Genomic DNA, 16150 nt, shown 5'->3' on the forward strand with positions numbered 1-16150 from the left:
TTGCTTCATACGACACAGCACACTGTTATATTTCCAAATGCAAATCTTGAAATGATTAGAAACTTGCTGGTATTTGCCTGAGAATGATGTGAGCTGTGTTTACCTGTCTGCAGATAATCTGTAGGCAATCAGACATTTTCAAATTCTCATTCATACCATAAGATGTCTTATTTGTGAGGGTGTAAACGGCTCCACATCAAAATCAGAGGAGCGTCCCGCCGCGAACACAGGCGGGTTATCCATGTTCACCATGACACATAGCCAGTACTTTGTTCTCTGTTTATCAATCTGGTGGGGGGGGGGGTTAGGGTTAGGGGGGGGATTCTTATTATCATCCAAATTCTTATTATCATCCAAATTGTTATTATGAGCCTGCAGGGGTAAAATGTCTATAAAGCAGAAGGGGATTTAATTCCTTCTATTTGTGGGGAACTGTTTAAATGGAGCAGTTCTCTATGTTATTGTCACAGAATCCGTGGGGACAGGATACCATTAGCACTGCCATAAACGCTGTCGTTAGTGTGTACCCCCTCCCTCAAACATGTGCTCAGGAAAACACTGTAATCAATTCTCAATTCCCTAATTTACCTCAGGAAACAAATAAGGGAACAAAAATAGCAACAACGCTCCGGTGGAGGTCCGCCCTCATTGATCCAGCGTATCTCGTTTCTTTTCAACGGATTGTAGAGATGATCCCGCAGAACACATAACAAACACCTCACATGTCACTGAGTCACCGCATATGGTTTACTGCATTAATGTGACTGTTGTTTTCATCGTCACAAGCATAGACAGTAAAAGAAGATGGACAGTGCAACTCCAAGTCCTCCCACTATCCAAAAATGCAAATGCTGTCATCTTGCACATTTGGAGCCAAATTCATGTGGAGCGGTGATCGGGGGATGGAGCTGTGGTAACGTCATCCCTCCAATACGCTAATGTGACTCAGCTGTCAATCATGAGGTTTTAGCTTGTTTTTAATCGTATCAAATAACAACATTTAATGTGTACTTTTGCTTAATATTTATTTTGGTCCATGTCCCATCCACCAACATGGAGGAGGTATGATTTTGGACCTTTTACTGCAGCTGGCCACCAGCACAAAAAACATTATCAACAATCATCACACTAGCAGTTGGGGTGCGGTCATGTTTCCCCTCTTTATGTAAAGTCTTAAAATGGTCGCAAGGAGTTCAGCCTCTTAAAATTGATTTTATTGTTATGGTAATGTCTTTTATGACTCTACAGGGAACTGTCTACAACCTAAGGAAACGTTGACGTCATACAGATGTCATCCATCGTACTTTGGATCGGAGACTTAAAATATTTATAGCAGAGAGCCTGTGAGCAAAAGTTTATGAGGGTCAGATGAAATAATGTTTGGTTTATTCATCTGCATTTTGAGGTAGGACTTGACCCACAGAAGGGACATGAGTCCAGAAATGTGACTCCTGTGAGTCCATCAACTTTATGGAATTGGTTTAGTGCCCCTTTAATGCACGAATCCCCTCCCCCCCCCTCCCCCCCCCCACACACACACACTTCGATCCTGAAGTAGGCATTAACCATTGTTTCTATTCTTGTCCTCATTTAGTAAGGAGGGCTGTGTGACACTGGTGGTCTTCTAAAGATAAACAGAAAGAAGCAGGGGATGCCGGCAGAAGCAAGAGAGCAGATGATACCTGAGCACAAGTGTTCTTGTAACCTCATTCTGCATTTGTATGTCACCACTATATATAAATGTGGAGAACGAGGGGTAGAAGAGAGTTTGGGGCGGTTCAGATTGTGGCAACACCGTCACTTTAAGAAAAGCTTGGAGGAAAAAACATGAAGGTGCGGCTCCTCCGAGAGATGTCAGGTGTTACTGAAGAAATAATGAGTGTTGCGGTGTGTGTGCCTGGTGTAAAACAAGTGTTTCAAGTGTGTGATTTTCCAAATTACGCCGAGAGCAGTTGTTATGAGGTGCAATGGTTGAAACCAGGAATAAAACTGGGACCATTCTGTGTGATTGTGTATTCCTTCGACAGGAGATAAAGTACAATGTTAAGTTCCTGGTATGTGTGCTTGTGTGTGCAGGCTGTACACAAAGTGAGTTCATGGGTTCGCTCTAAAAATATATACTTTGAGCTCAGGTGACAGCATTTGTTCAGATGTCTTATGTTCATGAGTATGTTTCCTCCTGAAATGATGTACATTGCTGTCGGGTAACAAGATCTTTTATTAAATAGATTAAAGTGTAGTGACCAAAATGGGGCTATGAGTCTTATAGCTATTCAACAGAGGATTCATCTGACAAACAGGATTGATCACATGGAGACATTATATGCTACTTTTAATTCATCAATAATGTTTTTTTCTCTGCCGAGGAGGTTATGTATTCATTGATTTCCATTCAATTTGTGGAAGGAAGCTGCATGATCCAAGGAGGCTCCTCGCAATTTTTCAAATGATCGGATCCAAGATTTTTCTTCTTTAGAGCGCTTTCAACAGAATCAACCTAATCTATGGCAGTGAGGGGGGCAATAGATTCTGAGAGACCATTCCAGAGTGAATCTGGATAAAATTGGTGGATTCAGGATTTGTTTTTTTCACTTTCTTTAAAAGGATGATATAGGGCGTTGGATTGGTGGAGGTTGTTAACTATGATCATGTTTTCATTCATCACCTGAGCACCGTAGGGGCACAAAAGAGCCGCACAAATAGTTTGAATGTGCGGAATTATTTATGCTGAGGCAACATAAAGTTGAAAAACAAACAGCATCATAGACAAATTTCTCTGCTTTGATCCCAACGTTTACATTTTATTGACAAAGTCCTGCTACAGTGTGGAGCTCTGCTATATGGCTGGCTACAATTCAACTTCTACTTTTCCAAATGCATGTTCCCTTTCTGTGTATTCACATCAACAGAAAAATGAAGCAAACCATTCTGACTGAACAGACAAACAAACACGTATGAATAAACAGAAACAGAATGCAGTTTGCCTAGTTTACAGTTCAACAAGTCTTAGTGTGATGATTGTTGACAAAGTTTTTTGTAACAGCGTCAATGAGTGGTTATTATTAAATTCTGCATTTCTGAAAGTGACGCCTCAGTGACATGTTATCAATCACCCCAGTGCTGCATTGTACGACCACAACATACACACAGACCGAGACCATGATATTTTATGGATTTATAAACTGTAATCTGATCGCAGTGATAATCATCATGACTCACTGAGAGACACAGGAGGTTTCGAATCCCAGTTGTCACAGATTGCCTTTCTCTACATCAGACAGCGCGACCTAAAGGGTGATGGTCAGAAATAACCCCAGGGCCGAGGAGACGAGAGGTGATGGGCAAAGACCAAGAGATACAGTGGAGAGATAATTTTTCGGAGCGATAGACCACATCCTGCTCGCTATTGATTTGGTAGATTGGAGATGATTTTATGTTCGACCTGAGTCTCTCCTCCCTCTTCTTCTTTAAGGCTGCAGAGGTTAACAGGCAGCTCTGCTCTACCCCACACAGGAGTGAATGAACAATGGTGCATCCCAGAATTAAGTAGAATTATTCATAAACATGTGACCTTTGACTGAATAGACTCGTATTGACACTGTCAGAAAGTGCTGCTATTACAGGCTTTCAACCACTGCACAACTGGTATTTACGATGCCGATGTGAAGACATCTGCCCTAACCCTGGTTTCACCTTGAGCTTTTGACCTGCTGATAAATGGACGCAGGTTGCTCCGCTGGAACTAGAGTTCACATAAATGTCCGCTGTTTGCATAATATATGCTTTGCAATTTTAAATTGGTCATATCCTCTGCGAAAATCAAATAAGCCCCCAGTGCCGACCTTCTCATATCAATTTGACAGATAACACATTTGTGGTATTGGACAGGATGCAGAAATGTGAATCTTCTTTGCTTTCTGATGCGTGAAAGATTAACACAGAGAATAAAAACAGGTGTAGGTTTAGAGATTACGTCTGCTTCACAGGGCACGTCAGCTTATTTATGTCTCTTCAAGCATATTCAAATGGTGCGTGCACATCATTGCTCTCCTACCTCCAAGTAGACGACCCAGGGCATGACCAGCGTGGCCACCAGAAGGTCTGCCACAGCCAGGCTGACAATCAGGTAGTTGGTGGTGGTCTGCAGAGCCTTCTCTCTGGACACAGCGATGCACACCAGCACGTTGCCGAAGACGATGACGAAGATGAGCAGCGTGAGCAGCATGGCGTAGTAGTTGTACGGGTGCTTGTGCTCTCGGCCGGTTTCGTTGAAGCTCCATGTTCCATTGTCATAGAAACTGTCATTGTAGGCATACTGGGTAAAGACATCCATTAGCTGTGAATGACGAAGGCCAAGTACGGGCCCTGAAAAACATGCAGACAAAGAGAGAAAGCAGCATTGGAATGAGTCGTCATGTGAACATTTGTAGTCATGGAGGGTAAGAAAACAACTTTGATTTTCAACTCATAGGAGCCTTTATAAAAATCATGTAGAATGAATCAACCAAATTTGCCTCTGATCAATAATCAAGTCCTTTGCAGCTGGAATGCACTTAATGGGAAAAAGAGGCTCATTTGGTGAACTGGTTTACATTACAATGCATCCCATGGCCGCTGGTGAGTGGCCTTGTGTATACAACATTTTGTCAAATACATTGTTTATTCTTTTCAAGTGATACAGAAAGTTTTTTGTAAGGAATCTGACTCATCCTTTACAGCACGAAGTCATAACTAGGGCTGTGAAATGATTACAATTTTTAATCAAATTAATCACAGGTTTCTATGGATTAATCATGATTAATCACATTACCGATTTTTTCGGAATATTTTTGTGAAAACAAGATTTATGACATTTAACTTTTCTTTTGTGCTGCAACTCAGCAGTTCTTCAGCAGTTATCATTGCTTTTCCATATGGAACATTAATATAATCTTCATCCTAAACAGAATTCGGGTTCCTTAGCCATTGTGTGGTTGAATAAAACTTTTTTTTAAAAATTAAACAGAAATTATTTGAGCTTCTTAGCCATAGGATGGTTGACATTTTTTATATTTTTTGTCACACAACCATTAACCACACCATGATACAATCTAATGCCTCTAAAGGCCCTCTTAGCTACTCGTTCTTTAGCCAGTTGGTGAGGCAAACTAACTTGTTCAAATTCTCTGACAGTAAAGCTGACCGCTTCTTTTGCATAATGTGTCCTGCGAGTGAGTCTGGTTTGGCGCATTCCACTTGAACGCCCCTCGCCGACCAACACATGCTTCGCGTTGCAGTGGTTAGGCGGGTATTGCTACGGTGAAACGATAACGTCTTCTCGCAGAGTGTGCATATCACCTTGGTTTTACTGAATGTTCGATCTTTGTTTTTTTGGAACACGATCTTCCCGTCCAGAAGGTCCTCAGGTTCATCAGAATTATCCATGTTGTTTGTTTGTTTGAATGGCAGCTGCCGTCTGACTGCATTAGAGCGGCGACTAGTGCAGAGGCGGCGGAATTGGAAGGTCCTTCTGTGCATGCGTTAAATGCGTTAAAAAAAAAAAACGAATTAATCCTGTAATTTAATCATTATTATTATATCAGCTATTTTTCACAGCTCTAGTCATAACACAACAAAACCTTTGAGAATGTTGACAGGCACGTAAAGGGGCTCTTTTTATTCTTTGTATGAGGAAAAACGGTGGGGGGGGGGGGGGGGGGGGAATCAGGACATTCGTGCTTACATTCAGTGCTTTGCCTCAAAAGTCCTAACAAAGACATTAATTGATTTCCTTCCTCATAAAGATTTGCAAAAATGTTTGGAAATATTTAGAGATTGTATTTCCTTCTAGCGGGTGCGTTGCTCCACTTTGAATGGAGAACAGAACATTGACTCACATGCAAGAATCAGGAAAAAGTCGAAGCTCAAATCAACAGTCCCAGTTTTAATGCAGGCAGGAGTCATGCACGGTGAGACAGTCAGTGATGCAAAGGTTACAGAGAATCCACAGGCAAACTAGAACCACCCCACTGGTTGGCGGAAGCATGCAGCTGCAGTGGGGGGATTCTAGTTTGCCTGTGGATTGTTTCTACATGCTATTTTCCCATACCTTTGACAACTGAAACGTAATTACTTTCTTTTGAGTCCAAGAAACAACTGATCAAAAGTTGAAGAAATTCCCTGAAGCAGTCTTGAAGTTCACATTCAAGAGACCAGACACATGTTTTCTGATGCCTACGTGACCTTTGACCTCCAAGCACCACAGGGAGCGCCAAAATCTTTCATCTTTGAGGCTAGGCGAATATTTGTACCGAATTTGAAGACATTCCCTCAAGTGATTTAAAATCTGTTTGGAAAACTTGTGTGAATGTAGATACATCTTTTTAAAGGAGACTTATAATATTCATATTCAGGCTCATAACTTTAATTTGTGTTTAACTTATAATGGTTTACATGCTCTAAAGTTCAGAAAACACTTAGCTTTCATTGTCCGCATACTGTTCATTGCTGCAGTTCCTCTTTTCAGCCTCTGTCTCAAATAATTGGTTTTAGCTCCTGTCTCTTTAAGACCCACCCCCTCTGCTCTGATTGGCCAGCTGGCCCACTCTGTTGTAATTGGTCAACCATTTCCTGCACGTGACGATAATGTCTGCTTACTCACACCTGGCTTTGTTAGGGGGCCTCTAGTCATTAAATATAGGCCTAAAATGTCCTGTGACATCGCAATAGCATGGAAGTATCTGACGAGGCGTTTAAGGAGCTTCAGTAGCACTGTTTTCTGTGGGGGGGGGGGAGGGAGCTCCCTTTACCACTGACTTTGGTCTTCTTATCTTAGCTGGCCTTTGAAAAAACAACCTATAAAGCATACCACTGGAAAGAGAAAAAATGTGGCACAAATTGTGTGGCACAGATTACTTTAATGGTGCCACACCTTTCACAATGCATCATTATGCACCACCACCACCACCACCTTAAAGTTCAGTTCACCTGTGTCACACTTTGCATTTGTGGCAGTAACTGTGACTTGAGCTTCTGATCACATTATGAAATCGAAGTGATTTATTTGCTACCGCTGGAAACTCAACTCCAATCTACACATAACTGTAATTCTGAATGGAATATGATGATGGCCCAAATGTGCCTCATAAATATTTGAAGGGTACTTTGCATCATTTCTTAAATTGATTATAATGACATAACTCTTCATTTATCCGTTGATTTGGCACTTTTGACCACAGATTTTCCACTGCAACCCTACAAAGCCACCACTGCAAATGTATTATGGTTATACATCTCATCTTTTTTCAGATAGTCAAAAGTACACAGCCACATCCTATTTCACAAAACCTTCAGCCGTGCCGTTCCCTCATACCTGTCTAGATTAATGTTTTTGTCATCCTCCTCTTTCCCAGCTCCGTTTTTCTCCCTCCTTCCCCCTCACTCACACCCTAATTGGTTCTGCAGCATTTCAGGCTGCTGCTCCTGCTGACTGCATCCTACTTCAATTCCCCATCGACATCCAACTAATTTTATCTCTGCACCTAATCTGACTTTCACATTCTCACAATTATTTTCCTACACATGTAAATGTTTCCGCACATCATGTTTGTCTTTCAATTTCACCTTGTTGGGTTATATCCCTCACTGTTTCCAGCCAATACAATTTAAGAGAGAATATAGAGTGTTTACAGTTTTCCAGAATCAATTTGTCTCCAAACCTTTTTTTATTTATAATTCTTTACAATATTTCTTTTTGTGAAGGAGTTCTTGAACTTACTTTAGCAGCTAAGCTATTATTTTCCTTCCATTTGTTACAGTCATCTGCTTAACTTTTTGACTTAAGAAGGCCAAGTTTTCCAGAGATACTTTTGTGCCCTTTGCAGAACTATGTGAGCGGGATGTATTCTTATTCCACAGTCGCTGTGGATCACGACACGTTGCACTTGCAAAGGACAGACTCTTTCAGCAATTTGCTATATTATTATAAATAGGTTCAGGTGCATCTAACCTAAAGAGCATCCCGAATGTCACTGCACTAATTAGATTATCTTATTCCTTCACATTAATCTAGCCTTGACTCTGAATGTTAAAAACCTGAAAAGAGATAATTAGCTCAGATTGTCATTACAGGGAGCATAATGTACAATCATACGACCATACAACCAAAAGTGGCTACATAACACAAAGGCCTTCACAACTAGGTGTATTGAACTATGGGTGGTCCATAGTGTGTGTTGTATGTTTATGTGAGCAAATAGAATCCAGCGCCTAAGACTCTGACAATTTCTGAGCCCAGTAGTTAAGCAAATTAATAGGAAAGGTTACCAGAGGGGGGCGGAGGAGATTCTCTGTGCGGAGGGAGGGAGAAGAAGCAGTGAGACGAAAAAAACGAGAGGGAGAATAAGGGAGTGAGTGAGGGAAGAATGATGCTGTTCAGACGTGTAAGCATTGCTCTGGGGCAACAGTCTCTGTGTGTACCCTGCAGATGCCCTGTGCTGTCTCCTCTTATTTATTTGCCCACTCTACGTACAGTACGTGAGACTGTTCTCACTGCTGGCCTGATAGCTGGTGCTCGTCCATAAACAAAACCTCTGCTCCCTGCCTGCAGCCCACGATAACTCATTTCCCTTAAAAGGTGTCCTCTGTGACCCGTACCTGAGAGTAATAATAATGTCCTTCTCCGCAGGTGTGTCAGAGGTCAGAGATGTTGACTAAAGCAGATTCATGAATCTTAATCAGACAGGATACCTGGATGCAGATTTATGAACCGGTGTTCCCCATTCAAATTCAGTATCACAGCGGAAATCTTCTAATCTTTAAATTGCATGCACCGTCCACTCGCTGGCTGTGTACTGCCTCAGTGGTTCTCTCCTGCAATGGGGGAGCCACGGAGTTGAGATGAAAGCGATCTTTTATTTTCAGATTCTAGCAACAGTTCAGCTTGACTAACTTTCAACCACACCATTTGAGCAATTTCTTAATGTTATGTGTGCTTCTGAACTAATACAATTGTAATAAGAACCCCTCCCACCTTTGGCTATGGTAGGAGCTGCTGCTGCTAATTCCCCACTGGCTTCCCAAACACTCCGGAGGACTGAACACTTGTTTCTGTAAGAGAGTGTTTGTTTGTGTACGTGTTGTGATGAGAGAACAAGGGGGAAAATCACTGTGAATGATTTGTTTTTCTTTTCATATTTCATATTCAGACCACTCTCTGCGATGGGAGCTGCACTCTATTATTTACAGCGCGTGAACATTTACATAAATTATTTTGTTTGACCCAATTGATTGCGGAGCCGGCCTGTGTTTATTGCTAATCCAGCAGCGGATGACAACAATGTGTGAGGAAGTGACAAGTGGATCCAGGCTGGTCAACGGCATTGGCTGTCAATTGTGGAGTTCCCCAGGATCATGTGCTTGGTCCCCTGCTGTTGTTTTGTTTGTATAAATGATATGTAATTATTTGGTGCTTGTGTGATTAATTTGACACAATGTCATTAAGGAGCTACTGGATGTAGGGAGGTAGAGAAAATGCCTAATTATCAGACAATGAGTTTGTGCTTTCTTGTTATAAGATCTTAGAATCACGTCTCAAATCCTAATTTAAAGATTTGAAGTTATTTTCACAAAGGGCTACTTCCCTGGATTTAGAAACAGCTCATCAGTTTCACTGTAAGTTGGATTCAAGACTGCTGTAAATTGACGGACTGGAATAACAGATGTTAATCGATACTCTGAAAGAAAACAAAACGGAGCACATCAAGGCATTTCTTCAAATAAGGAATAAATGCATTTGCTTTTGTATGATTAAGAAAAGGTTTAATTGATCGAGTAAGTGTTGTCGTTTTTCTCCTCGCAAACTATTTCCAGTTTCTCTACTTTCTGTGCTTTCTTCTTCTTTGACTTTGTTGGTGAAGGATTTAGGAAAAGTAGCAAAGAGGCTTAGCTTAACAGCCATGCAGCTTAGAGGGCATGGTGAAAATGAAAGAGAAAGCGGCTAAATGTATTTGGAACAATTTACTCATTACTACATACATGTCACCTCAATCTGACACAAAACAAAAACAACAACAAAACCAAGCCAACACAGCCACCATATAACAGATACACAAATCGGTCACAGTGAATGGCTTATGATGATTTTGAGCGAGGCAATCGAATGAAATAGATATCTGGGCAGGACAGGATAACTCCTAGACGGGGGAATGTTTGAGCACTTGGACGGTGACCAAGTTTTGTGTAATTTTGTCTACGTGATTAGTTCATGGCACCGGGCCAACAACAAAGACTTGAGACAGGTACTTCAAGTAGCAGGAAGTAAACTGATAAGAGCAGAACTGGAGCTTGCATCCAATAGGTCACATTTGAGAGAACATCATGTACATCTATTAATAAATAAACACTGTACTTTGCCAGGAATGTAGACAAATTAAAGCATAGAGAAAGTACAGAAAAAATGCATTCGCAACATCAGAGGTAATGGAACAAAACAGATCCTTTATAGATTACAGTTAGACCAGAACGATTATATTTTATTCATGCCAGTGCAATTACTAAGCCTAATAATTGTGTTAAATAGAGTATTAGACATTTTATTTCATGGTAGGCTATAATTCTGATCAACTACAACAATTTAAAAGAATATTATAAATTCACCATAATAATAATGTCAAAATTGCAATAAATACAATGGTTAGTCCGTCGGGGCAGAAATTGGCTTTTCCATGTCACAGGTTTGACTGTGTTTCTGATCAATACCAATTTCTCTGTAATTATTTTCCAAGGAGCTGCAATTTCCTGCTTTCGGCAAACATCTCTCAGTCCGTGCTGTCGGTTTTTGAACAATACACATGCACTTTGTTATTTTTAAACAATGAAGGTGCCAAAACAATGTTACTCGGTGTACTAACGCTCCGGTAATTAACTGCTGTCCTTTGTACAAATGTTTCTTGAATTTGCATTTATTATCTTAGTCGTGTCTATTTGGGGGTCACGGTTAGTGGTGCTGCACTCCCCCTGTATTATTATCGACCTTGGTGAGAGTTCAGCAGCATTCAACACGCTGTGGGTAAGAAAACCCAAACTCCAATACATAAAATGAGGGTATGATTGTGAGCCTTAATTTCAAAGTGGAATTTACCATCACCGATAGAAGCAGAAGGAGCCCAGTGGGTGTTCTGCTTGTCCCATTAAAACAAACTGGCAGCCAGCAGAACGAACAATGCGTGAAAACAAAGCTGAAAAAGTATCAAATGGACTAATATAGTTGAAATTATGTAAAAAAATATCTGGTTTGTAAGGCAAGTGTTTGTATACATTCATATTTTGGCTTCAAGTGATGGATTTTTTGGGGGCATTGTGTGTTTGTGTGCTGGATCAAGTCAAGTAAACATATTTAAGTGTGATATGTTATAATTTCTAGTTCAAACAATGGCTTAACTTTATATCCATTAACTGATTAACATTTGTTTTACTGGTTTTTGTTCTGAGTCTACGTAACAGACTGATGGAAAGGATGGAGAGACGTGGCTGGATCACTCTCTCTGGGAAAATCCAGACAGCGGCCCGGAATCTTTTTAATAAACTGCAACAAAATGAATTTGACAAAATGCCTCAGTGTAGGACAATTCGTTTATTAAGCGTTTATTTAGAATCATGGACTTGGAAAACTTGTGCTTGGTCATGAAAAGTGCCGTCTGGGCCACAAGCATTTAACACTTGTGCTAAGATAAGCTGTCTGGAACAGCTACAGGAAATAACCATACACGCTTTTACAGACTGTTTATCTGACTGGCGATGCTGGCATGTTCTGCACAGGCAGTTTGGAGAGTGCACAGTGGGTAGATAGTAAAAACTAATGACTTTGTGAGACAAAGTGCATAAAACACAAAACGTTCTGAGCACTTTGTATAACAGGAACACTTTGATTGTCTTAGAAATACATTTGCTTGCAGTTTTACTAAGTGTTGAGACTACTTACCAGCCTCAGACTTTGCTGTGTCGAGAAGAAGATTAAATATACAAGGTCAACATGTTTTGTATCCACTCAGGTATACAAAATAAGTGATTATGCATAGCATTTCTATTCAAAATATCCAGTGCTACTTTACATGTGAGTAGCTGGATGATCGTGACTTGGTCATATTCATCATTTAACCATTGTCCTCAATACTGTTTCTGCTAAATATATTTGTTTGAAATTAGATACTGAAGAAACTTCTAGATTCATATTTTCAGCTTCAGGTGCATTATGTATGGTAACTAGCCATCAAGCACATATCACATCTTTAAAGTATAGTAGTTCCCCCAGATAAAACTACTTCTATCCCTTCTTCTTCATCCTGCTCCGAAAGCTAGCTCTGTGTAGCCAGAGCTAGCAAACATGTCAGCAACAGTTCACTCTGGGAAGTCCCATAAGTAAGACTTCAGTTTAGTTAATAGATCACCACTTCCATGCAGGTTAGTAGCACAGCACTGGTATCAGATCGGGGATAGGTGTCCGCAATGTCCAGGTATCAGAATCGGTATGAAGAAGGAAAGAATCTCATCTTAAAAAGAGGAAGGTGGAAAAAATAAAAAATCTGGTTGGGATTTCCGTCCGTTTAAAAAAAGTGTGATGACAAAACCTCAGAGTTTAAAAAAAGTAGAGTGAATTTCATGTTGTAACTTTGCTGTTATTACAGGTAACTGAGTATGGTTACTGCGGAAATTGAGAAACTCAGCGGGCATAGCAGCTGTAATTAAGGGATGTGAAGCTTAGCAATTGGAATTGCAGCACCAAAATTATTTGTGCTAAAACTACAAAGCTACTTTACGATGACACGTAGACCTTTAAGATGCTGCATCCGCTCACTGGGCACAGGCTGTCCTCCCAGCCCTTCCACTGGTGAATCACAAGACTGAATGTATGCATTTATAACCCTATTACAGTGGCCATGATTTAACTATTTGAAGTGACTTTAATAAATTTTTGTGCGCTGGGGGGACTATAATTTAGAAAATGCCCTTTTCTTATTCTCACTCACTGTGCCACCATTATCCAGAGACCCACCAACATTCAACATTACTGAGAGCTGCTCCTGCTACAAGGTACTTTCCTACATACTGATATTCATATATGAAAGTTTAATATTATTAAACTGAAAACAGAAGAGCAGCTTAGGCGTATCCAGCTGTCATCATTAAACAGCCAAAAAAGAGCAGAGCTCTGGATTCGGAGCAGTTGACCTGTCCTGAGTTTGATCCTTAAATAGCCTGACCTCTCTTTCTACCCACAATCTCTCTGTCTCACATCTAACCGCATACTCTTATTCCCAGGTGACTGTCGGCGCTGATCTATGAAAGCAGGAGGCATTATCTGACTATCCTTGATTTCCACAGTGGTGACAAGGCTTTTTCTCGGCAGACTCCCAGGCTCCCTGGCCTCCATGTGCAACAAAAACAGATAAGAAGCACAAGCGAAGCAGTTTGTCTCGCACCCAGTGACTGCATGTATTCTGTGCTGAACTTGGCTCTTTTCTGTCCTCCATCAGATACTGTGGAGAAGTTTGCTCCGAGAGAAAACGATCCTCCTGACAATAACACTATCTGACGCTTTGCAGAAGCATGGACAGCTTATTAAACTTACACAGATTGAATCTTCTGATGTGTAGAAATGGATATTACAACAGCACGGCTTTATTTTGTGCAGTTTGTTCTAGTTTTCCAGCTGCCATGTTGTATAAATGTGGCGTTTTTATAGTAATTAGGTTTAGCAAATTTGTAAGTAAATTACAGGAAAACAAAATAGGCATGACTTTGCACTATAATAATAAGCACATCCTAATAAAAATATGTTTAACCAAAATTAACTTATAACTCCCTCATAAATATACAAACTGTTCCTTTTTTTTGCATCAGCTGTAACTGCTATGGTACCCAAAATAATTGTGATTAACAAAAAATTCCTCATTCTTCCTTTTGGGCTGAAATCTTAAAAGAAGTATTAATCTAACATTAGCAGCTTTTATGCTGCTTCATACGTGGCAACTGTTGTGTAATTGCATCCAATCCCCCACAACAGAGAGGTGAAAATCTAATTATCAGGCGCGTCCTCGTTGCTGTTGACTGCTAATCTCATTCAATCATGCAGCAGTCATGCAGTCATTAGTTTATTAAACTGTGCAGTAAACGACACTATTAATCTGAACATAAGCCTTTGTATTGCATCGCTGGGATTGTGTAGCTCTCCGATTTGATTGTTGAAATCCCTCACACACGCGGGCACTGACGAGCCCACCCGTGCTCGCACACTGCACACGCGACGTATGCAGCTGGGAAACAGACACACACCATTCCCTGGTACCTTCATTACCTGGCTTCAAAACATGACACATTCCATTAGGGTTGTTTTGCTCTATTTTCCCCATTTTCCCTTCACATTGTGAAAATGCTACACAACCAATGTGAAATATGTTTTAGAATATAACGGATTGGAGACCAACTTATAATAGATTCATAAATCACATTTGAGGGGCTAATGCATGACGTTTATATGCTCTCCAATTTGACTATCAATAATTCACAGCAGATTTGATTCATAGAATTGTGTAATAAGGTAATGAGCATCCGCAGCTCTAATGATACAGATGGGGTGCTCCGCTGTGCCTCTCCTCTCAAGCCTTTGCAGCTTGAAATCTTTTTTCCTAATTCTCAGTATCAGCGCATGCAAAGGGGAAGCAGCACCTCGCGCTGATACCACTCGCTCAATACTGTCAAAGTGTTGATTCTCCCCCGTGATAGCCTTCCCCTTAATTAGTTTTCTAACTGCCACAGCCCTCTTAGTTGCCTGGTCAAAATCATTGATGCTGGCCAAGTCAATGACCATCTTGTGATTTCTCCCTTTTCCCCGGGAAGATTGCTCCTCTTTTGTTGCTGTGTGAGAGAAGAAGCAAGTCATCACAACTGTGGAGCTACTTTCAAGGGGCTGCCTGTGTAGGTGGTCGTTTCTATGACTTTTATCGTGCTGAAGAAAAAAAACCTGCTCGTTTAGAACAGTGCAATTACCGTGTCATCATCTTCCCATTGCAATTACGGCCCCTTTCCACTCTGCACTTATCATTACGACACACTTTCTTGCCAGATCCGTGAAGGTGCACTCGGTTTGGTGCCGAAGCCTCAGATTTACTGCCGACTGGATATTTGTGGATCTTTCCTTAGAAGAGAACGGGCGCGAATGTAAATTTAAACCTGATTAACATCGCTAGGCTTCAACGGAAAATGAGAAAGAGTTTGTCTCAGGATGCTGTGTTACCTGACTTGACTGGAGCAATACAGCAGGGACCACTCAGTCATCTATTTGAGTGACATATGCAATAACCTGTATCACTGGAAATGGCATTCGGAGAGCAAATTTGAACATTGACAAGGGACTTCTCACTGTGGGGACGCTGTCAAAACGAAGGCGAGGCGAAGTGAAATACTGGAGAGCATCCAGGAAGCTTCAAGACAAGTCCCACTGGGAGAAAGGAAGAGAGGGACGTAAAAGGCTGATAAAAAGCCACTGATGCATCATGCTCAAAAGACAGACGCCCTCGGGGTACAAAACCTATGCATTGATGTTATTGATACAACAAGACGTAAAGGTTATAGTAGTGGTGACCTACTCAATTCAAACCATAAGGGTAAGAATGGTAGAGCATCCACCCACTGGAAAGGGAGGAGAGGGAGGATGGTAACAAGCCTCCATCGACCTCATTAGATTGTCGGGAAGCTTCAGCCTAACAACAGGTCTTGTCTCTTGTGAGGCAGTCACACACACTCACACACACACACACACACACACACACACACACACACACACACACACACACACAAACAGCGCCTACTGTTCCATTACACTGCTTGAAACGCATATACTTACATCCCTGCCTCTGCCTTTTCCTGACACACCTTGCCTGCCCAACCAGAGGCTCGTAAGCCAAAGGTAAATCAAGTGCTGCTGCAGGCCTCCACCGCGCCTGTCGGCAGCCGTGTTGTTTATAAAACAAGCGCTGTAAATAAAACAGGGTTTTCCCAAAGCCGATCCGTGCCTCGGCTGCTCTGAGACAGTTTATAATCCTGCAGATACCCACACTGACCTGGGTCGCGTTATGATTTGTCTCGGGGACCAGACTCTTTGCACTAGTGATAC

The 16150-nt window shown here is 41.2% G+C and overlaps 1 protein-coding gene across 1 annotated transcript in view; it reads right to left on the reverse strand.

Moving 5' to 3' along the window:
- The window catches only part of drd2a (dopamine receptor D2a), a 36664-nt gene that overhangs the window by 13441 nt on the left and 7073 nt on the right, over positions 1 to 16150 (reverse strand). Inside the window, exon 2 of the mRNA XM_053422842.1 lies at positions 4055 to 4365. Coding sequence (XP_053278817.1) covers positions 4055 to 4333 — 279 coding nt within the window. The 5' untranslated portion in view covers positions 4334 to 4365. The remainder of the gene's footprint in view (positions 1 to 4054; positions 4366 to 16150) is intronic.

Source organism: Pleuronectes platessa, chromosome 5 (assembly GCF_947347685.1).
Source record: "Pleuronectes platessa chromosome 5, fPlePla1.1, whole genome shotgun sequence".
NCBI classification, from domain to species: domain Eukaryota; kingdom Metazoa; phylum Chordata; class Actinopteri; order Pleuronectiformes; family Pleuronectidae; genus Pleuronectes; species Pleuronectes platessa.